The following is a 23,854-nucleotide window of genomic DNA, read 5'->3' on the forward strand; positions in this document are numbered from 1 at the left end:
CAAATAACAAAGAGTACAATATTACAGTATAGAGCTCTTTCTGTATGTGGACGGCCACAAGCACACAATTTTCATTGAGGATGTAAGGTCTGGTCTGATGCACACAGGTTCCAGCAGTCTGTGCAAACTCCTTTTCTCTTGCTCCCCATCCGGCACGTTCATTTAATACCTTCTCTCAAAGATTATTAAGCTTTCTTTCCCCAAAGGTATTGTCAAACCCACGTCTTTTCCCGACTCACATCACTTCATCTGCATATTTTTACATAACCTTCTGCTAATCTGATGGTCACACTGTTGATAAATATAACAAAAATTGTTTTACTCTGCTTCTCGGCTGAAAAATTCAAGAATTATTACATTAAGATTTTGAGAGGGGAATTGGTACACAATTACAATTGGGCAGGGGGGTTCAGAGATGCAGTTTTGTAATTGTATGAAATGGACCCTTTTCTCTTTGGTTTGGAACTTCAAAGTAAAGAAGAACAGCGTAAACTATTTAAGAAAACTTATTTTTTTATCAACCAGAAGAGAAGGTGCCAGATTTGTTGCTCTGTCTCAACTGTTTGAAGGTGATTGAAGGGTATATTAGGGATGCACGATATTACTGTTATCATATCAGTTATGAACTGATATTAGGGATGTTTTTAATTGATTTTCATTGGTCTATATTGAATACACACTACTGTTCAGAAGGTTGGGGTCAGTAAGATACATTTTTAAAGAAATTAATACTTTTATTCAGCAAGGATGCATTCAATTGATCAAAGGTGACAGTTAAGACATTTATAATATTACAAAATATTTCTATTTCAAATAAATGCTGTTCTTCTGAACTTTCTAATCATCAAAGTATCCTGGAATCCATGTTTCCTCAAAAATATTAAGCAGCACAACTGTTTTCAACATTGATTCACTGTGCAGTATAGACAGATTTTTTTATTATAACAGGAGATTTCTCTGTCAGTGAGCTTGCGCTGTGGCTGAACTGAAATTATATCAGCTTTGATTATAAAGGAAGCGCTTTTTCTGATATAACCCGTTCATAATTTGAAATATTTTCCACACACTGCAAGAGCCTGGGGAGTGACAACCAAATTAAAATGAGGGATTCAATCTGAAACTGTGATGTTTGACAACAGACGCAACAAAAAAATCTGATCTGTCAAAATAGATCTGGGCATTTAGTTTTAAAGTATAAAAAGTGATTTAGTATTTTAAACAATTAATTTTTGTTTTAAATTTATTATTTAATTTGACAAACTAGTATAGAATTTTAAAATCAGAAAAATATTGGGTATTGGCCATAACATGAAAATATCACCCAGAATTGTAATCTTGGTGCATTCCTAGTATGTATCTATTCATTTAGAATGCTAGCTAGCTGATGAAAAAAACAAGAAAATAATACCACAGTCCTGGTATTATCAGTTTGTGTACAAAAGATCATGCTTTTGTGTTAATGCAGCTCTTTATGACATGCATTTCCTCTTCAATGTTGTTTATTTTCATTTACTTCATATCCCTGTAATGAAAATAGCTAGCAGGGGACTATCACACTCACCTACACACGGCACCCCTGACATGCTAAGGCTTGTGTAATGTTAGCATGTGTTTGTGTGAAACAGGGCTGACGTGGTGCACTCATTTAGTAGGGTGGGTTTTTGAGGTGCTAGAGTCTTTTCCCTGCGTGTTTTCTCGTTCCTCTCTTCTCCCACCCCCTCAATATGGCTCCCTTTTCACTCCAACACTTTATTTATATTTATCTCCTCACCCATGCTTTGTTTCAAAATCTAGTGCTCTGCCTACAGAGACGTTTTAAGGCATCATTGGTGTGCTTTCAAAGAATTGTAAAAGTATTTTGTGTGTGTGCACATGCGTCTCTGTGTTGATGTGATGGCCTGTGAAGAGCAGAGATGTGAATAAAGCATTTGTGATTCATATGTCTTTGACCACTGTGTCATGTGTAACCTCACGTGGGCGGCTTGCTCAGGATGTTGACCCCAGGGCATACACACATCCCCCCCCCTGCATTACGCCTGCAAAGCTGTATCTAAACTGAATCATAAGTTCCTTATTCATTTGTGTGTGTCAGGAGGCCATGTCCATCAAAATGATGGAAGTGCTTTATTCATGGTTTGTTTAAGCTCTTAGGATTGGCAAATGGGGCTATACTAGGTGTCTATTGCAGGTGTAGAGGGTTTAATTTAATCTGAGAGGGTTTACACAGAGTAAACCCTCTACAATCAAAGCATGTATATACGCACAGTTAAAATTGAGCTACAGTCTTTATCGCTCTGTCCAAGTTTACATGACATAATGAACACTTGAATGTTTGAAGGATTAAATACACATCACCTCTGTCTTTTGGTGAAATTGTTGTCCGATTATACGTGCTGGAGAACAATCGAGCTACAATCACGTTATCGAAGTCTTGTTATTCTTACTAATCTGGCACAAAAAAAAGACCAGTTGTTTTAGTTCCGATTGAAATTTAACTTTTAAAGTTCATGTAAAGTTTCATGACTTACTGACATAAGAGCTGGTTTAGAGAGTTTACACTGATCTGAGAGCTGGTGTTAAGTTTTTACGCTGGTCTGAGAGCTGGTTTACACAGACCCATTGTAATGGGGATTTGTATTTGATGATAAGCCCTGCAGGTACATGCTGATTTACAGCACAGGCCTTTATTACAGCAGTGCCCTGTGGCTTTGGAATTTATTGAGGGACCTGAGACTAAGCGTAAAGCCCTGCTAACATTTCCACAGGCAGATTTTTCTGAGCACATTTCAGTGTGACACATTGTAGCACACTGAGATAGAGGGCAAACACACGCACACACAGCAACTTAATCATTTTCTCGCAAAAAATAAAAAATTCAATCACGTGCTCACATTTTCAGCCGTATTTGAATTGGTTGGGGGAGTGTGTGCAAGTCGGAGGCTGTTTAGAGCGCATTCTGAAGCCTCATTCTCATGCATGAAGCCTCCCATCAGCCATTTCTACCTCTCTCTATCGCATGTGACATGAAAATTGACCTCTGCGATCTCAGAAGGCTTAAAAACACCTGCATCACCACTGGGACAAACAGATGAAAATAGAGGATTAATACCTAGTAACCATCTCTGCCTCAACCTCCTCCTCTCTCTGTTTTTCTCTCTGTAGCTTTTTCACAACTGTTTGTTGTTTCACCTGCCTCTCCTTATGGTGCGCTGAGCTCTACTAACACTCAAAAATCCAAATGCATGACTCACACTCATAGACGTGCAAGGGCAGCCTATACGTGATTGGTCAACTCTGGTCTTCTTGAAACAGGACCATTTAATATAGCTAAAACATAAAGCATTTTCCCCACACATGCATGTCATTGACAACATCCCGATTCATAGAATATCATTTTATTGATCAGATTCCCTATGGCACAGTACATCTAGTATGTAATCATGTATTGATACAAAAGTGTTTTCCTTTGCACTGAAACAACGTGTCTGACACCGCACTCAAATCAGAGAGAAAACACACACTCATATTTGTCTGTTTATCTTCCCTCAACCAGTCGAATGATCTGTAGTGAAAAAGTGTCCATATGTCACCAAACAGCCTGTCCACTTAAGGTCCAGCATTTCGAACCTGCAGATGGGTCTCGAAGTGTCTCATTCTTTCTTTTGTTCTTAATAGAAAAATATTTTATAATTCCAATGTTTCCATTTATTGCAGAATTCTTTCTATTGGTGGATGAGTTCGGAGGGAGTTGTTCTGTTGCCCTATTACGTTCTTGTGTTTGACCAATAGGGTCTTTCTGCATACCTGTGTCCTTGTAATCGAAAGTAGGCAGTGCTCAATGTAATTCCCATAGCCAGGTAAACGAAAGGTCTCTTGGGCCATAACTGGTCTCGCAAGGGTACGAATCTGTCGTATCGAAGAATTGTTCTCTGTGTGTCCAGAGACCTGTGTTAAGCTGATATCCATTGCATTGATATATATCCGCCAGGGATCAGAGGTCACTCTCCCCGTCCCGAGCAGCCCAGTGTCATCTTCCACGTTCTTCTCTTTGAGAAGTCAACCCTGCTGTCATATCTCTGTTGGACCCCGCCTCTCACCTCCACCTGCTTCCAACCCGCGTGGATCCTTCTCACAGAGTGGTGTAAATGTAAACAAACACTATGACGAAGAGGTTCAAGAAGGTGCCAATGATCCCCAGCAGGGCCAAGATAGACTCCTCTCGCTCTTCTTTTCCCTCTAGCGCCCGGACCTCCTCTATACTGACGGTGGTCGTTCCCATTCTGACCCCCCCACCTCTGTGTCCAGGGTGCTTATCTGTGGAGAAACAGGAGAGCAATGTGAGAAAAACAATCAACAAGATGTGGAAGCCTCTTTCCGTTCCTCCATGTGGCCCATCCGCACCTTACGTTCTCAGACGGCCACCAGAAGCACCCATCCAGAAGCCAGACCGAACGCCCAGTGGAGCGGCACAGAGGGTGAGATTTCTCTCTCCACTGATTGCCCAGCTGCGAGTGTGGCGTAATGAACACAAAAGAGGATGTCTCCCCCCACCTCTGTGATGGATTTCCCCCTCAGAAAATGATATTTCCCTGCGGAGCTGCTACAACAGGGCGACTCTCGGCAGCTGAGATGATTTACTGTACATTCAAACCGTCTCACTTGCTGTTTGCCTCTGCCACGCACACTAAACGATAGCTCTTTCTCATCCCGTCTTTTCTTAATGGTATAGCATGGTGCCACATTCATTGGAGCACACATAGAAGCATATACGTCCAGGTTCTTACAACTAGGTACCAGAACATCAACCCCGATAAGCAGCTTGGGGCCAAACATACAGCTCGGCGAAGTGGACAATAAAGCAGTTGGACAGACTGATACAAACGGTGGAGAGAGAGCAAGACGATAAACATAGAAAGTGTAGGAAGAAAACAGAGAGTCTTACCCTATGGCTTGGGAGATCTGGGGGAAGATCCAGCATGCTGTGGGCTCACCACAGGAGAGGCATATCTGGGCTGACAGTAACATGAGGGCCAGCTGGCCAAACATCCGATGTCCCCGAGATAGTAAAGGAGAAAAGAGAAATTGAGAGGTGGAGAGAGAGAGAGGGGGGAGAGAGAGAGAAAGAAAGAAAGAAAGAAAGGGAGAGGGTAAAAGAGTAGGTCTACAACAGCATCTCCTTGAGCCGTGTGCGTTACGCAGACAACAATCTCAGTCCCCAACGTCCCTCCCCTTCGCTTTCTCTCTCTCTCTGTCTCTCTCTTCCTATCTCTCTCCCTCTAGCTTTCTCTCGCTGTTTCTGTGTCAGTATTCCAGCCTCATTATGTATCACCAGACCTTCCTTTTGTTCCACGTTCATTCAGTTCTTTTATTTTTCTTCCCAGCGTTATTTTTTTTATTCTTAGCTTGAACGCCTTACACCTTTCATTCAAGGGGGGCTAGGAGAAATCCACTCCCTGCTCTCCTTTCCCCTCCCTCTCCCATGCTCTCTCTCCTTTTACCAAAATATCCCTTAAAAAAAATCACTCTCTTCCTCCTCTCCTTTCTCTCCCCTCCTTTCTCTCCCCTCCCTCTCAGTGTCACACGCTCCCGTTCTCTGCTGTCACTCTTGTCTATCTGACCCTTTTAGCATCTGAAAGTGAGGTGTCTCAGCATTTATAATAAACACCGGCCCCCACCTTCTCTCCTTTCCCTCCTCCGTGATTTCTTTCCCTTCTTCTTTTGCGCTCCTCTTTTTCTTTGGGTGTAGAAGCGCTACAGATGCGCGCAAATGCCTCCGGACGCTCATGAGATTGGTGACCTGCAGCTGCGAGCTCCCCACCCTGCCGTTCTCTGTCCGTAGCCGATAGCAGTCGTGTGGTTATAGGTCCCGTCTCGGAGTCTGAGAGCGCCGTGCATTGCATAACCAAGCAGAGTGACTGGTAACCGCGGAAACAGAGCGAACGAGGGAGATCGAGAGGGTGGGCGGCGAGAAGGCTCACACGTCAAATGTCTTTATTGCCAAGAACAATGTAAAGCTACAGAGAGATGAGGAGAAGAGAAGCATCCAAATGGAGAGAAGGTGTGGAATGGTGGCCATTTGGCATATTTGGGATTTGATCAATTACATATGTACATAAAACTGACATGATGTGTCCTTGTCTTCTGATTATCGATAATCCATGACTATTTTTCAGGCTTTTTTGATTATTTATCCTGTCCTCTTAAGAAAGAATACTAAGACCATAAAAGCCTGAGTGCATTAACATTTTCTTTTTTGTTTTATTGGCAATAATAGCAGAGACTAGGCAGGAAATGATGAGGAGATTAGGGATGAAAGGATTGGAAATTAGCTTGACTCAAATTTGCAATGGCTGCATGTAAGGCATGATGTTTCATAACTTGCCTGCTTACTTCAGGCTAATGCACACTTCTTTTTTTTAAAAGAGTAAGTACAGCCATTTCCTCAAACTTTTTTGATTGTAAGCACACTTTTACACACTTTTACACAATTTTTGTGTAATTTTCCAGTTAAAAAATAAAAAAAAATCCCTGAAACAAAATAAATTCACTTGAGAAGCAACGCTTCACATGACATTATCAATTGTTTTAAAGCATGCATTTTTTTTATCTGTGTATTTTGTCTTGCTCATTTGGCCTTTGTCAAAAGACTAAATAAAAAAACTCATTAAGAAGTCATTTTTGTGAGGAAGATTTACGGATATATTTCATTGGACAGTTTAGAAAATGATCACATTGACATTTGAAATGAAATTTATCCCTGAACTTTAGATCACAGGCCCCTCACAGTAAATAAATGTTATTTAAGTGGCCTTTAATGCTGACAGTTTTCAAGATGAAATGTGAAGAAATGGTTTTCTTGTAATCCTTGTCTATAGCAGACCAACTCAAAACTCAAACGCAAGCTACCGTGAGCACAGCGTGTCCGAACACTGACTCACCCCTACCCTTGAGGAGTATGATTCTTGTTTCCTTACTCAACATCAGTGGAAATAAAGTACAACACAACCTCCCCCCCTCATCCTCCTTGCGTACGTCTGAACATTCCTTCCCCTGTGCGTTTTACGATTCTCCATCCTGCTCTTTGCCCTTATCTGGTCTCCTGTCCGTTGGTCTGTGTTAATAAACTATCAACCTCATTGTCCACATTAACATTTTAATAGAAGGGGAGAGAGTAGAAGATCTGTATACACTCCGTCCCTGCCACATCCAGTCCGATAAAATCATATATCAGTGTTATGTGCTACATAAATAAGTTGGTTTACTTCTAGCAGCCCTCGGACCTCAGCAAAGCCAGATCAGTTATTAACTGTTTTAATCTGAAATGATCCTGACCTCTGCGCAGACGTACAATTACAGGAGGTCAATAAAAGACTATACCTACAGGCACAACTGTACCAGTCTGAGAGGAAGTAGTTGACTGTAGAATCTTGAAACACCCAATTTACTTCTGTAATGTTTTTTGTGAGTGAAAAAGCTATTCAAAGAGGAAAAAGATGTATATTGATTTTAGTCATTGGAAATTGTTGGGATTTTAAAAAGTAGGTGTTGCATAGCAAAAAGGAGCCAGGTGGTTGGAAGGGAGGGGTTGAAAGTTTTTTTAGTTTCTTTCCTTTTTTGGAGTTACATATAACAATGATGGCACAATCTTTTTTGAGTCATTCACATTTTTTTTAAATAAGGTTTTCATTATACTGCTTGAACAAATGCTTTTATTTTATTTATTTATTTTTGCTCTCTGTGGATTAGCTGTTTCTGCAGTGTTAAAGCAGTATATCTTTGTTTTACTGTAGTTCAGTGTCAGTGTTTCATCCTGATGCTTCCTGAGGTACAGATGGCGTGAGTGTGTGTGTGTACATTGACACATTCGTGTAGCCAAAAATGGTAGAATATGAACTTTATTTGCTTCAATCATCTTCAACATAATAGTTTGAGAGCGTGTCTCATGCCAGGACAACACCCCCCAACCCCTCTCTAGCTCTCTCTTTTGTTCTCTCTTTGTAGCTCTCGCTCTCTCTTTGATAATTAGTATAGGCACATTTCAGTCACCATAATGTGCAGAAATTATCGCACAGTCCAATTAAATGAAATTATCATGTGGGTGAATTCCCTCGGTCCCGGGCTCTCAGTGCGGTGCCAGAACATTTCAAACGGATCAAAATGAACCCGGCAGGTTAGAAGCCATGCAGAAAGAGGCAGGATATTTTTTTCAGTCTGCTTTAAGTGGAGTTCCTTGTCAATGAGCCATTGTTTATATTCATTTATTTGTTTGTAATTTTCTTTCTCTGGAGCTGTGGATCATATAATCATCAAGCTGACAGCCAGTGGTGGGCGATTATGGAGCGACCTCATTACTGTATGTGTGTGTGACCATAATATATTGAAAAGATTGTGCTGCCTCGAAGATCTGCTCATGTTCTAATATTGATGATCTATTAATATCTGGTTCTAATCACTTAAGATCAGACTGCCGCCTTTGACCTCTGATGCACTTCTGTAGCATAGAGGTTAACTCAATGTAAAATTCTCAAAAATAATGCAATTTTTGGATTAAGATTATTGTGATTTAAAAGGCCTTATTCATTTAATTCAAGCAATACGAATCTGCGATCATTTGGAATCATTTATAAATTCCTTACATCTTTGTAGTCAATTGTTCAACAGAGTTTTTTTTAATTATTTTTTTTTAAATGTCTTATAATATGTCTGTCGTGCAATTACAATTCATGTAGATTTGAGCTTTTATGCATCATAAACATTTTAATAATAAAAAAAAAAAATGAGACTTGACAGCCCCAGTCCTTTTTTACTTTCATTAAATGGAAAAGAGTGGCCAGGAAATTATATATTATATTTATACACTATAATTGGTTATAAAAAAACTAACCGTGTTAGTTAAATACATTTTTAAATTTCTAATTTTTAGTGGCAGTCATTAGGATACAGCAGGATACAAGAGTCTTGAATCTTGAGTGTATTTATATGTAGCTTTTAAAACAGAAGTTGATGGTGTAATACAGACCTTGAGCAAGGTTCTGCAGAGACTCACAGAAATGGACAGTGGTGAATTGGGTCAGCTCTGACAAGCTTTTCAAACCTGCCGCAACATCCTGCAGGATGCACTCCTACTCCCCTCGATCAAACACCAAAAACGGAGAGAGTGAGTGATGGCTTGGAAACCTTTTAATGGATGTGTGTGCACTCATCCGATGCACATTCATGCCTTTACCCATTTTTTTCTTCTCTAAATCTCCACCACGATCATCATTAGAGGACAAACTCTGAACAATGCACACAATTCATATCTGACAGTCAAAACCTGCAAGATACATTATTTTTCTCTTGCTGAGGTTTTTCCCCCAGTGTACTTTCTTTTTCTCATTAAGATGTTTGTAGTGAAGGGTTGTAATAGCATTCAGCCGGTTTCCTCTGCTGTGATCTGTTAATATTAGGGGTGTGCAAAATAGATCGTAATTTTTGTTTTAACGATGTGCAATCTGACATTATCGAGTATGTCCCTCACTTTTAAAATAACACACTTAGAGGGTGCATACACTAATTGATGTAGCCTTTTCAGTTTAGCTTAGACTGTGCGTGTGCATTTAGACTGCATGCTCTCACTGCTTGATTTACTCTATTAAAATGCAGTAAAAATGCCCCTGTATGAGTATTTGTCTTTTAGGTTATATTTATATCATATGAGAAAGTTATTAAATCACACAAAGAAGTGCTAATTTTCCCCAAAATATCAGCACGATTGCAAATGTGCTATTTTATACAGCAGTTTAATAAACCAAAAGTTCATTAAGTGACACAATATGCCAGTTTTTTCTCAATTTCGCTGAACAGCATAGTTCCAAACAAAGCCACAGCAGAACTGTTTTGCATCTCTGTGCAACACAAAGCGGTGTTTCGTTATTCATTTCATTCATCGTCCATTTGAACAAATCGGTTGAATGAATGATTCAGTGACTCACTCAATAAAAGTCAAATACTTTGTTCCTGAAATGATCAGCCGTTTGAGATAATCTGTTGAATTAATGACTCGATGATTCGCTCATTAACAGTAACTTGCCGCCACCTACTGGTGGTTTTAGTTTCATATTTAAAGTATCTTTTCAATTTTAAAATGGTTTCATATATCAACATTTTCATTTTTAAAAATCAAAACAGTACATTTGTAACTGTAGGTTATTCATTTGTCATCTCTGAGCTGCATTAAACAGTCTGTGTAAATGCATCTAAATGCCACTTCAGTTGCAGCTTCTTTGTTTCCTCTGCATTGCAAAGATGGATTTAGTTGATACTGATTTCATTTGATTGGTAACAGCCCTATAGTGTCTTATTATTCTAATTGGATTTATTGATTAAATGTAATGATTTGACATAATAAATTAAGCATAGGCTACATTTAAATAGTCAGCTGTCCAAGGTACCAGCACAGTAACACACTCGTCTGATAATCGTCTGATTATCGTTAGACAAAATCCCAGAAAATATTGAGTTGTGTTTTTTTGTTGTTGCTGATATCGCACACCCCTAATTAATATATCTAATGCTGATCTTTTAAACAGGTGCCCTTTGTAAAGTCATATTCTCCTCCCTCCAAAGCTCTTTGACAGCATGTGTGTTCCCACACAAAATGGCAAATGTCAGTCAGAGGGCTTGTCAAAATTAATTATGCCCTCCTGCGTGGAGAAAGATAGATACCCCTTTTTACCTAGATGGGTGCACGGGAGCTAAATTGGATAAAGAAATGAGTGTAGGAGTGAAAGGAAGGATAGGAGGACAGAAATGGCATGGTCATTAAAATGAAGCAGTCACAGAAAGTAACTGGACCACTGGAATAATGTTGGATTATTTTTGCTTTGTTGGCCTTCAGTCTACTTTGCTTTGTGGACTGTAGGATGCTGGTCTTCAAACTGTTTTTTTATTGGTTTATGCTGGTGATTTAAGCACAGTTTCTAACCTTGGGTCAACATCGGAAATATTCTACAATTAAAAAAATTATGGTCAGTAGGATTTCTTTCAAAAGTGACATTTATTCAGTTAAAAAAAATATATATTTCAAATTAAATTATTCTTGTGAACTTTCTATTCATCACTGAGTCCTGAAAGAATGGACCATGGTTTCCAGAACAAAATTAACTGACAACTGTTTTCAACATTGATGATAATAAAAAATGTTTCTTGAGCGGCAAATCAGCATATTAGTTTGATTCCTGAAGGATCATGTGACCATGAAGAATTTTTTTTTTTTCAGTCACATTTTTTATTTTGGCACTTACATCAGTTGCTCAGTTCGCTGTCCAAAATCCTGCCCTCATGAGTAGACAGACATCGTGTCTTTAGAGCACTTGATAAACTGATTCCTCTTCAGATGAGAGAAATGCTCTGAATGATTTAGTGGCTTTAAATGATGCAGAAAGGGGAATAATGCACTTTGTTATCCTTCCGTTAGCTGAGGGTTTTATAGCAGCTTTGCAGAGGAGGAAAATTACAGCCCTGTGGTCGTCGCCATTAGCTCCATCAAACATCCTTGTGTATAAACAGCCTGTGCTGGCACAGAGTTTCCTCAGATACAAGACTGTTTTCCTGAAAATTACAGCTTTTGTGCAGCACAGATACCTCCTGTAAGCAACTCGTACATAAACGTCTGGAAGGGTGCCACTTTCTCATGAGAGTGTCGATGTTAATGCCTGCAATCAGATTGTCAGGGCACCAAAGTGTCTGCTGGCTGACTCCACGTGTTTAAAGTAACTCTGAGAGCCGCCACTGTCACCTGTTATCTCTCGGGTCAGCTGGATTAAATCCAGAGACAGCGCGGCATTTTGAATCTGGACTCATTCTGATGATGCTGTGTTGGATTTGGTGTGGTACTGGGACAAGGAGTGAAGGTTTCTTTAATAGATTATTGTACTCAACCTTAAAAGTATTCATTTAGTAATGTTCACTACTGTTTAAAATTTGGGGTCAGTAAGAATTATTTTATTTTTTTTACGTTATTGAAAGTCTCTTCACCAAGGCTGTTTATCTAATCCTTCAGAAATCATTCTAATATGCTGATTTGGTGCTCAATTTCGATGTTGAAAACCGTGATTTTAATGAAAGATGAATGAATTTGATGAATAGAAAGTTTTAAAACTTGAAAAAGACTTATTTTCTAACATTATAAATGCCTTTACTGTTACTTTTGATCAATTTAATGTGTCCGACTTGCTGCATAAAAGTATTTCTTTAAACCTTATATTGGTTATCAGCCATTTTTTAATTCATCAATATTGAACAATTTTGGATATTTTAATTGTTCATGCTAATTTCCTTTAGTTTACATTTAAATTACCTTTACCATCATCTAACGCTCACTTAAATTTAATCTTTAATAATTTTAATAATAATTGAAACACTAATAATTAAATAACAGTATTAAATGTAATCTTTGGCAGATGTCGTCATAAATTATTTTAAATTTTTTCAAAATCTCAAAATAAATATAATTTCTTTTCATGACGTTTATTAAAATTGACAAATTTGGTTGTAGCATTTACTTGTAGTGTTTTATTTTTACTTGCTTAGTTAGTAAGATGGCAAATAGTATCAGCAACAATCAGTTGATCAGTTTCAGGCAGAAGTTTAATATTGCAGCATCTCTATTCTAGATGCTTGTGCATTTTAGTATAAGTTATGGTGATAAATAAACCGTCTTTCAGTCTCTGCTCATGTCTTTGGCACATGGATCAGGAGCTGTCCTCTTCAGTGTGTCGAGTCAGTGGTCGGGTGGTGCCATCAGTCCATGTCTTGCGTCTCAGTGTTGTCTGTGTCAGAGAGATGCAGAAGTGTGAAAGGGAGATGCAGTAGCGCTCATCTTGTTTTATTCCTCGTTCTGTTGCATTATTGATGGAGCGCTTCTCTGAGCTCTTGCTGCATGTGTCTTTCTTTCCAGCCGGCCCTCATGTGAAGGATTCTCTCTTGCTTGCTTCTCTCACTTACACACACACACACACACTCCAGACAGACGGAGGACTCTTGTGCCCTGAATGATTTGGGAAGCATGATTTTTGTGTCAATCATTAGACTCCAGGCCCAGTTCCGCTCTGTAAAGCGGCATTTATAATCATACTCCTGTCAACCTGATTTACTTCAACAAAAGTGTGCTAGTGTTACTTCAAACACACCAAAAAAATAAAATTCACACACACATATATATATATATATATATATGCATATTTCAAAGTGGAGTCCTATTATAAGAGGGTATTTTTGTCTCGCTCTTTATCTGCATGTCATGAACAGTTATGCGTTTCTGCACGTTGTAAATAACCAGATTCAATTTTAACTAACCCACTTCTGCACTGCTGCTGGTGTGTCTTGTCCCGCCTGTCCTCGAGATCTTTGTTGTCATGGTGACAAACAGTTTCCACCACATGCTCTGAGAACTGTCACACACACTGCATACCCCTAAAACGTTTCTTCATGGTTCCGGTGTGTGTGTATGGGGCCTCGTAAAGGGGCTGTATTATACTGCCCTACAGAAAAGACATTTGTTACAAAAGAAATAATGCTGTTCATTTGAACATTCTGTGAAAGAATCCTGGGGGGGAAAAACATGGTTTCCACAAAAATATTTAGCAGCACAACTGTTTTCAACATTGATAATAATAAGAAAATGTTTCTTGAGCAGCAAATCAGTATATAAGAATAATTTCTGAAGGATCATGTGACACTGAAGACTGGAGTAATGCTTAAAATTCAGCTTTGCCATCAGAGGCATATATTCCACTATATTTTCGCATATTTTCACTGTATTCCAATATATATCTGATCAGATACAGCCTTGCTGAGTATGACACTTCTTTTATTTTTTTTAAGATCTCTATCTCTCTCTCACTCACTCACTCACTCACTCACTCACTCACTCACTCACTGCTTCTGTTTGAGGCTAACATCTTTTATAGACAGTGAGACGTTGGGGGGAGAGGTCAGTCACAAAGGTCATAAGGTACAAAATGAAGAATCGATTAAAGCTCGGTGGATCAGTTTGAGTCCAGATGACCTGTGACCTTCCTGGAGTCTCTTCCTGGTGAAGAGGGAATGGATGGATGATATTGAAGTGTTCTTAGAGCTGCTGTGAGGAGTTTGACGTGAGACTATAGTATTATCTATAATAAAATGATCTCTTTTCTCAGCCTTTTCCTTTTTCTGTTTTCTTTCTTGTCCTCCTGTCTCGTCGTCTTTCTACTTTTCCTCCCTTTGTTTTCTCCTTTCCTCCACTTGCCTCTCATCTTCGGTTTTCTCCTCTCCTCCCCTTTTTATCTTTCCTCTCATCATCTTTCCTGCTTTGATCTCCTCTCCACCTTTCAGAGCTCCATCGTCTCCTTTTTCTGCTTCCTCTTCTCCTGGTCTCTTCTCCTTTTTCTCGTCATCTCTCTTTTGTACTTGTCTTTTTAGCTTTGTCATTTTTTTCTTGATTTCCCCTTTCCTTTTTGCCTATTGTCTGATCCTCTACTTTTCTTCTCTCTTTCTTTCTTTCTTGTGTTCTCTCATCTTCTTTCCTCTTTTCTTCTTGCCTCCTCTTAACTCTTTTTGGTCTCCTCTTCTGATTTTTGTTCTCCTCTACTCTCTAGCATTCTCATCTTTTTGCCTTTTTCTGGACTTCTCCTCTACTATTTCCTTTCTTGTCCCCCCTTTTTATTTCTCCTTTCTGGTCACCTTTCCACTTGTCATTACTTATCTCCTCTACTGCTTTCCGCTCTGATGTCATCTACTTTCTCTTTGCCTCCATTCTGTTCGCCCCTCCTACTTTCTGGTCCCTTCATGTCTCCTTGCCTGTTCTCTATTCTCTTCTCCTTCTGATGTGTCTGCTGTCTTCCCCTTCTACATCCTACTGTCCTGTCGTGTCCGCCCTCCTCTCTTCCTCCATCATCTCCACTCTTCTCTGTGCACGGCAATGGAGGGAAGGGGAGCTGACGTATGTGTCCCCTCAGCTCTCACTAACATTGTTTATCATCCACCCAATCCAGCATGGAGCTGAATGTCTGATGAGGTAGAGAGAGGGGCAGAGAGGAGGATTGGTGTGCAGTAAATCAGTTAGTCTGTAAATGAGATGAGAGTGAAGGAGAAACAGTCTGAGCTGAGGAGAGCATGAGGAGAATCTGGAACATAGACTGACATTGAGATAATACAACACGCACACAACGCTCTCTGATCTATGTTGTCCTCGCAGTGAGCGCACACTCAAATAAAACCCTTTGAAATAGCTCCTTTGGGTGTTTAAAATTCCTTTCTTCTTAAAGTGCCCCTGTTATGATTTTTTTTAACATTCCCTTTCATGCAGCGTGTAATATAGCTGTTCGTGAATGTAAACGTTCTGCAAAGTTTAAAGTAGAAAGTGCATGATAAATAGTTATTGCCTCCCAAAAGAAAGAATCGACTCTGAACCGCCAATACGAGTCGTTTTTTTACTGACGACTGATTCGCAAATCTCAGAGTTCAACGCGGGATTCATAAAGCGCTTACTCTTTGTTTGAGAATCATTGAAAAATGTGGTGATGTGCAATGTATATTATGAGAAAATGAAAGTGTTTTTTTGTCCTTTGATGCATGTAAACTTCTTGTAGGAGACCTCCAAAACAAAATTAGTAACCTTTAAAATAGCATAATTAGGGGCACTTTAAAAACACATACAAGTCACACAAACATGCACTTCCTTACATTCAACTGCACACTGATAATATGAGCCTGATTATAGTGTTTAGCTTGAAGACCTTCAGTAATCTTTCTCTGTCTCGTTCCCTCTCATCCTTTATTCTCTCACTGTCCTCGTTCTGGCTTTAAGACTCCGCCGTGCCACAAAAGGATTATCGTGCTTTCTCCAAGCAGGAAATACATGCACAAACAGCCCTTGTGCCTCAAACGGGTCCTTATAGCATCTCAGCATGCTCAGTAGAAGATTGCTTGTGTTTTATGCTTGTAAAAATGGAACACAAAATATATTTTGTGAATATATTTACTGACAGAATATTTTTATTTTTGAGTAAACTATCCTTTTAAGCAGGTGCAACACACTTGTGTGTTCTTCTTTGTGTATTTATAAAATGCATGCAAGACGACTCTTCCATTTATAATATAACATTTCCTTGTCCTGAACGATTTCAACTGTTTAAATATTTGGAGGTTATGATGCTCCTAAAAGCATCTACATTAAAAACATCAACCTTGAGAGGCTGAATATGTGTGTGTGGATCGGCCCTTGTTTCCCTCTGTCCTTCTGTCTTTTAAGAGATGTAATCGACTTTGTCTTTTATAAGTGTCCTGCCTTAATGCGTAATGTCTCTCTCTCCCTCTCTCTCTCTCTCTCTCTCTCTGTCTCCTGCAGTTTTGGACATGGCGCGTCACGTACCCCTGTATCGTGCTCTGTTGGAGCTGCTAAGAGCCATCTCCACCTGCACCAGCCTGGTTCCTCTGCTCCTGCCGCTATCAGGAGACGCTGCCGAAGAAGAGGAGGATGAAGAACGCACCGAGTGTCAGACCTCTGTCGGCATGTTACTGGCCAAGATGAAGACCTGCGTAGACACCTACACCAACCGCCTCAGGTGCGCTCTTCCTCTCTCTTAGACACACACACTGGTCAGTCAAACTAAGGGACAGAGGATGGGCTGAGTGACTGCTGATGGATGGATGTTCACCCTGTGACACTCACTGTCTCTGACCTGCATGCAAAAACCTGACTTGTATCCACAAGATGTAACCTGATGCTATAGCCAGATCAGTCAGTGCTCCTCTGTTGCCCCTGAAAAGCCTCCAATCTCCAGTGACCTTCACACTGACCTGAGCTTCTGCTGTTCCAAACCTGTCCATTTCATATAGTGTGTATGCAAAATAGAGTAGATTAGAATTGTTTTTCCCACTGTTTCCACTCGACCCAACAACACATACACATTATGAATTTGAATTTTAGCAATGTATTGTCAAGGAATAATATTTATATTTTAACATTACATTTTGTTTGTTTTTGTTTTACAAAAACAGTTTTAGGTTTTTAATTTAAAACTTAAAACTAATTTTTAAAAGGATTTTATTTTTAGAATTTTTAGATGTTTTTTTTTAAATGCATATACAAATAAAGTAATACGTGCACCCTTGAATGACAACGCCATCTTAATTACTCTCCTCTGCGTCATTTACTGACAAAGGACATTTATGATTTCATGTCCTCTTTCTCCTTTGTCTCTCTCTCTTTCATGTTCCGTCCTCCTGCTTAATGAAAGATGCATGTTGTGAGGGTGTGTGCTTAGCTGCAAGACAGCTGGATGTTGTTTTTAATGGTTTACTTTGGGACAAGTCACGATCTGCTGCCCATTTGATGCATTCAGTGTCTATAGCACCTCTCACGAGCAGCGCGTTTGTTTCAGGGTTGGGGACATGAGAGGTTGAGAAGCTCTTGAGGACATGCCGTTGTTTTTTTTCTCTGCCATTTTTGTGGTCCACTCAACCCAACACTGAATGTGCAATGAAACATTTCACATGTTCACATGCACACAAGCACAAATATAGACCCCTAATTAACAAGTTATAGCGTCTACAGAAACTGAAATGTGACCCATGATGATTCTTTGTCCACCTTAGGTCAAAGAAAGACAAAAGTAAAGGGGTAATGAAGGCTGAGACATCTGACCCAGAGCCAGAAGGCCTGACGCTGCTAGTTCCCGACATCCAGAAGACTGCAGAGATCGTCTATGCTGCCACAACAAACCTACGACAGGCCAACCACGGTGAGAACAATCTACTATTTCCCAAATGCTTCCGTTAGGTGCTGTTTATTAAATAATCATGGAATGGTTACATTTTGAATAACTTTGATTAAAATGCTTAACAGATGGGTATTTAATGAATTTCCAGTTTAGAAACATTGACTAATTTTTCACTTATATTATTTTCTACATTTTAGACACTACAATAAAGTCATCAATACACAATTTGAATTATGGAAATTTAGTGACCAATAAAATGTTAAAGGGTTAGTTCACCCAAAAATGAAAATTCTGTCAGCAATTACTCACCCTCATGTTGTTCCAACCCCGTAAGACTTTCGTTCATCTTCGGAACACAAATTAAGATATTTTTGATGAAATCTGAGAGCTGTCTCACTCCTTCATAGGCTACTAGGTAATTGCTTTTGCCAGCCTAGAAAAGCTCTTACGGGTTTGGAACGACATGAGGGTGAGCAATTAATGACAGAATTTTCATTTTTGGGTGAACTAACCCTTTAAACAAACCATTGTATATTTTAGCTTCTTCAACAAAGTTGCTCTTTGTCTAGATTCCAGCTCTTTTTTCATTCTCAACCAACTTCATGAAGAGCGTCTTGGGGTGGTTTTGCACTCATTTAGTCCAACTCATCCATTTAAAATAAAATGCATTCGTACAATTTTAAAAAGTTTAAATGGGGTCAGTAAGATTTTTTTTTTTTTTTTTTTTGAAAGAGATTAATACTTTTATTTAGCAAGGATGCATCAATAGTGACAAAGACTTGCATTGTTACCAAAAAAAATTCCTTTTCAAATAAATGCTGTTTGTTTTTTTAACTTTCCTTTCATCAAAGAATCCTGAAAAAATATCATCTCTTTTTTTTTTTTTGCGAAAATATAAAGCAGAACAACTGTTCTCAGCATTACGGTTTCACCAAATCAGCGTATTTAAATGATTTCTGAAGGATCATGTGACACTGAAGCCTGGAATAATGACTGCTGAAATTTCAACTTTGCCATCACATTAATTTGTAATTGATTACAGGTTTTTACTGTATTTTCTATTAAATAAATTGAGCCTAAATAAATGAACATAAGAGGCTTAAAAACATTAAAATAATCTTACCGACCCCAAACTTTTGAATGGTAGTTTGTTTACAAAAAGATTGATCTTACCCATGAATTTTACTGCACCATTTAAAGTCAGTTTCCTTCTAAAACCCTTTTAAGAAAAGCTGTTCATGCTCTGTGTCTCTGTAGGGCCTGATTTCTTAGGTGCTCAAGACTTGAATCAGAGCACAAGTGAAAGCAGGATAGTGCTGATGTATAGTGGTCAGTCCGGAGAGTGATGGTGTGTATTTCACAGGCTGGAGACACACTCCTTTCTTATCTGAGGGCCCCGGGGGACATGGAGTGACTGTTTGCTCTGACAAAATAAGCCAAAGAGAAACGGCTCTTCAGCACAGAGCCCCACCAGAGGCTCTCGAAAGCCTGATTGCGTTCTCGAAGGACTTTTAAATGGAGAGTCAGCTTTACAGGGCAGTTTCGTTTGTCAGACTACACTTAATCTATGTCGTGCTAATTCTTTAAGATTTGAACCAACAGCCCTTAGTCATGACCAGGGTGCATTTCCAGACAGGGAGGTTGTATGATCAAGTTTAGTCCCTTTTACGCTGACCTCATAAAAATGGATGTGACCATGACAATTCCTAATCCTGGGGTTTAAAGCTCTTGAAGAAGTCACATCTGTTTATTAACATTTCCAAACTGTCTTTCTCAGGTCCTCTAGGGCAAAACTAAGGGAAATTTAGATGCAAATCTTTAGTATTTGTTTCTAAGCCAGAAACCCTTGTCATCAGGTGTGCGGGAATTTCCTGCGTCACTGTATCTCCACATATAACTATCACCCTCCCTTGGGTATCTCTTGCTCTCATTCTCTCTGTGATGAGTGAATGAAAGGGGCGTTAAACCTGGTGAGGCGGATCAATGCTGCTGTCACCATCCATAAGGAAAATCTATATGATAAGAGCAGTGAGACATTACTTACCACCCCATTTAACTGCTTAATTAGTAATCCATCTTTTTTTTAAGCGCCAGAGACTGCGCAGTCAGGGTGTCTGATTGGTCGAGAGTGGTTTCTCATGGTTTGGTATCGATATCGCCATCAGTATCGTGCACTGATGTTAGTGGGAGCTATCGATGTCGGTTGGATTTTATGTGGCTCGTATCCAAAGCGCAGCTGTTATCGGCCATGTTAAATGCAATGGTATTTTGATTGGCTGTCACAGTGCATGTGCGTGTGAGGAGGGACATGTCTCTACACCCACTGCGGAATGGGCGGAAATGCCATAAAGCTCCATAAATATATGAAGTTTAATTGTGTTGTTACTCTAACGGCCTCTATCCGCAGGTCTAATATGTCTCACTGGAGTGGTGATGGTCTGCTGGTGTCGTTGTCATTAGTCTGGCGCCCTCTCGATAACAATCTGAATTGGGGGAACATAAATGCAGCGACTCATTTGTGTAACAACATGACATTTCGTGCTTATTGTCATTTATCAAGATAATAAATTTGCAGTCAAACGCGTCCCATTGGGAGTCTTTTAATTATCAAGTCAAAAAAAAATTTGATCAAAGTGGGCCTTTTTTCTTAGCAGTATATTTTGTTTACTGAAAGCAGAGTTATATACACTCATCAGGTTACTTTGCCTGAGGGATGTAGGGATGTGTTGGTTGTTTAGAGATGAGAGGATGGAAGATGTGACCCATTCGAACACTCCCTCAGGCTACTCTGAAACACACATTCACACACTATTTTTTGATGTGTCTGTCTTCTGTTTCTCAGAGAGGAAGATGGCAGAGAGCTCTAAGAAGGCAGCAACAAGGCCCAAACCTCTGTCCATCTTGCGTTCAATGGAGGAGAAATATACAGCAGCAATGAAGAAGCTACAATTTGGTGAGTCTTGAACTACACATCTCTGCTAGTGCTCGACACATGAGTTTTTACTGGCTGATAAGACGAGAGCTTGTATAATAGAACTGACTCTTTGAACAAGCATTTTATTAAACATTTTACACAATATTTTTCCAAATAATTTAGAATATTTTAGGGATGCAAGGATATCGATACCATATTGGTTAACAACCTTTTTTTTTAAGTCATCAGTTTCCTCTATTTTTAAATTTAGATTATCTTTGCCATCATCTATTACTTAATTAAATTATTCTTTAAAACACTAATAATGTAGTTACTCTGTTTATATTATACGTTATAATGTTTTAATGCTTACATTCACTTGTAGCATTTAGAAATTGTTTAGAAATTTTGTATTAGCTATTTATTTGTTTTTTGGTCATAACATGAAAATAAATAGCGGTATCAGCCAAAAGTTTACTATTGGTGCATTTGTTAAAATTAATATTTAACAACACATTAATATATTTATGGTTGTTTGATGTTGCTTAATGGTCACATTACATGCAGGTAAACAAAATATTCCAAAAAAATAAAAAATAATAATAATTTTAATTTAACAATCTTATGTTTTAATTAATTACTAGCTTTTCATTAACAACAAATGGATCACAAACCCTGATTTAAATCTATTTTCCCTTTTATTTTTTATGTTTACATTTGTACCAAATAAATAGTCAGTGGATGGATGGAAATTGCTGTTTTCCCTTCAGCTGCTTTTTCCCCTTTAAGTGCACCAAATATTTGAAGGAGCACAATGCATCTGAATTGAAATGGGGAGGATTGTGTTATCTTGCTGGTAGAATGGCTTTTCTTGTTGTCATTTCACATCTGTCTTTGCTCTGATTGATGACAAGAGTTTTGTTCTGCCAAAAATGATTTAGCCCAGCCTCAGACGAATGAGGTAATCTCAACTGACGTGACTGTTAACATGTCTGCACTGGCTCACACAGAACAGACCCTTCAGAATTCACAGTACGCCTGTTTCTGGAGGAAATGTGATGAAACGTGAATCTGATCATATCTTTCAGGCGTATTGCATTATCATTGTGAATGCTGATAACTAACTCTCCGTGTGTGGTCTCTTCCACAGACACATTTGAAATGGTGTGTGAGGATGAGGACTCTAAGCTGGTGTTTAAGGTGAACTACCATTACCTGTCTCAGGTGAAGAACGCCAGCGATGCCAACAGTGCCGCCCGTGCTCGACGATTAGCACAGGAGGCGGTCACGCTTTCCACCTCCCTCCCTCTCTCCTCCTCCTCCAGTGTGTTTGTCCGCTGCGATGAAGAACGCCTCGACATCATGAAGGTATGGATAGACACCCTCGGCCCATCCACTGACACTCTTATATTTAAAAAAAGAGATTGTTGTTGATTCGAAAAACAGATCGATTTAGGCCACATCAGCATCTTAAATTAGGTTAAAAGCACCAATTGTGGACCAGAATATATCTCATATAGACGGGTAAGATTTATTCCAGAAGCATTCATGCAATCAACTACATTATTAGCAGCGATGTCAGATTTGTAAACGAATCATGCTTTTATACTGGTTATTTTTGATGATTGTCAAACTGATTCACAGAGCATTTGTTGATCACTAAAACTCTGTGGAGGAATTATAACAAATTTTACTCAATATATGCAAAATGCAGATGGATGAGCATGATTAATGGCATCATATTTAATAAGTAAATTTTAAATATTTATTGTGCAAAATAATATTTTTATTACAGTATATATACATAAATGAAAAATAGAGTGTGTGTGTATATAAACTTGATTTATAATTCATATAAATTATACATTTCTTTATATACATTTTTATAATTTAAAACAAGTTAATATTCAAATAATGTGAATCGATTAATTGCACAAATAAATGAATAAAATTAAAGAATCGGATATGTCAGTGCTTATTATGAAAGCAGACCAAGACAGACTCAAGCCCTGCTGTTTACTGTGGGTCAACATGAACCTTTTGATCTCTGCTGCATGACAAAACAACCGCAATGAATCCCAGCAGTCACTTGCTTGTCTCGCCGTCCTCTGGTCTCTTACACACACACTTAAGAGTGCACATACTCTTCCTAATGACATTTGAGATGTGTTTTTGACCCTGGCTGCTTTCTAAGTGTGTAAATGTCAATGTGTCTGGCTTGAGCTCGGACAGGCCAGACCACAAGCGGAGCCCCAGTCAGACTGGTCACTCACTGCTCTGTCTGTTTACACTGACCCCTAACAGCGGGCCAGGCCTCCTCCACACTTCATACAATCGTAATGGACATTAACAGTAAACTGAGCTTTGTGAGCTGTGTGAGCACAGCTTTGTGTGTGTGTTTAGTGTTGCGTTTGAATGGTCATGTCAAAACAGTCTTTACGCCTGAGTGCAGCTCCACTGCCTGCAGTGGAGAGAGATTTACTGGATGGCATACAAGTCCTCCGATCTGCCTCTCTCTGACTCACGTCTCTGCCTGTATCTGTTCATACTCCCTAGCTCTCTCTCTACAAACATGGTTTAGACACGCACAATCATTCCTGTGCTGTTCAACACAATGCTTTCATGTTAATTTTTGTCACCTTTGAATGATTGGAGGCTTGCCGTTTTAATGGCTGTTTTCCTGCTTTTTCTTTCAGGTGTTGATAACAGGGCCCGCAGACACACCATATGCCAACGGCTGTTTTGAATTTGATGTCTACTTCCCTCAAGATTACCCAAACTCCCCTCCGCTTGTTAATCTGGAGACCACTGGTGGCCACAGCGTCCGCTTCAATCCAAACCTCTACAACGATGGAAAGGTTAGTGTTTTCTTCCCGTTTTCTCCGATTTTTCAGTGGCCAATACCGATACCGATAAATAGATTATTATATTGTTATTTTTACAAGTGTTTTTTTTATTTTGTTTTACAGCTCATTGCGATTAATGTCAAAAATGTCTGAATATTGACTGAATGGAAAAATAATGTTATTTATTTATATTTTATTTTTTATTTATTTGTACTATTATATTTTTACAAAAAAAAATATTTTACTGCCAATGGCAATAATCTAAAAAATATAGACCGATTTATTTACTTGTTTGATTTATAACTGTCAATCACTAATAAGCTTCCTCCTCTGACTCGTAATCATGG

The 23,854-nt window shown here is 39.0% G+C and overlaps 1 protein-coding gene across 9 annotated transcripts in view; it reads left to right on the plus strand.

Annotated features, from left to right (window-relative positions):
* Positions 1–23,854, plus strand: part of birc6 (baculoviral IAP repeat containing 6) — a 92,897-nt gene that overhangs the window by 60,251 nt on the left and 8,792 nt on the right. For all 9 annotated transcript variants that reach the window (XM_084096077.1, XM_084096078.1, XM_084096082.1 and 6 more), the window contains 5 exons: positions 16,373–16,589; positions 17,623–17,768; positions 20,590–20,700; positions 21,812–22,029; positions 23,358–23,519. In XM_084096077.1, the coding sequence (XP_083952203.1) occupies positions 16,373–16,589; positions 17,623–17,768; positions 20,590–20,700; positions 21,812–22,029; positions 23,358–23,519 (854 nt within the window). The remainder of the gene's footprint in view (positions 1–16,372; positions 16,590–17,622; positions 17,769–20,589; positions 20,701–21,811; positions 22,030–23,357; positions 23,520–23,854) is intronic.

Source organism: Abramis brama (assembly GCF_963993115.1).
Source record: "Abramis brama genome assembly, chromosome: 21".
Lineage (NCBI taxonomy): Eukaryota > Metazoa > Chordata > Actinopteri > Cypriniformes > Leuciscidae > Abramis > Abramis brama.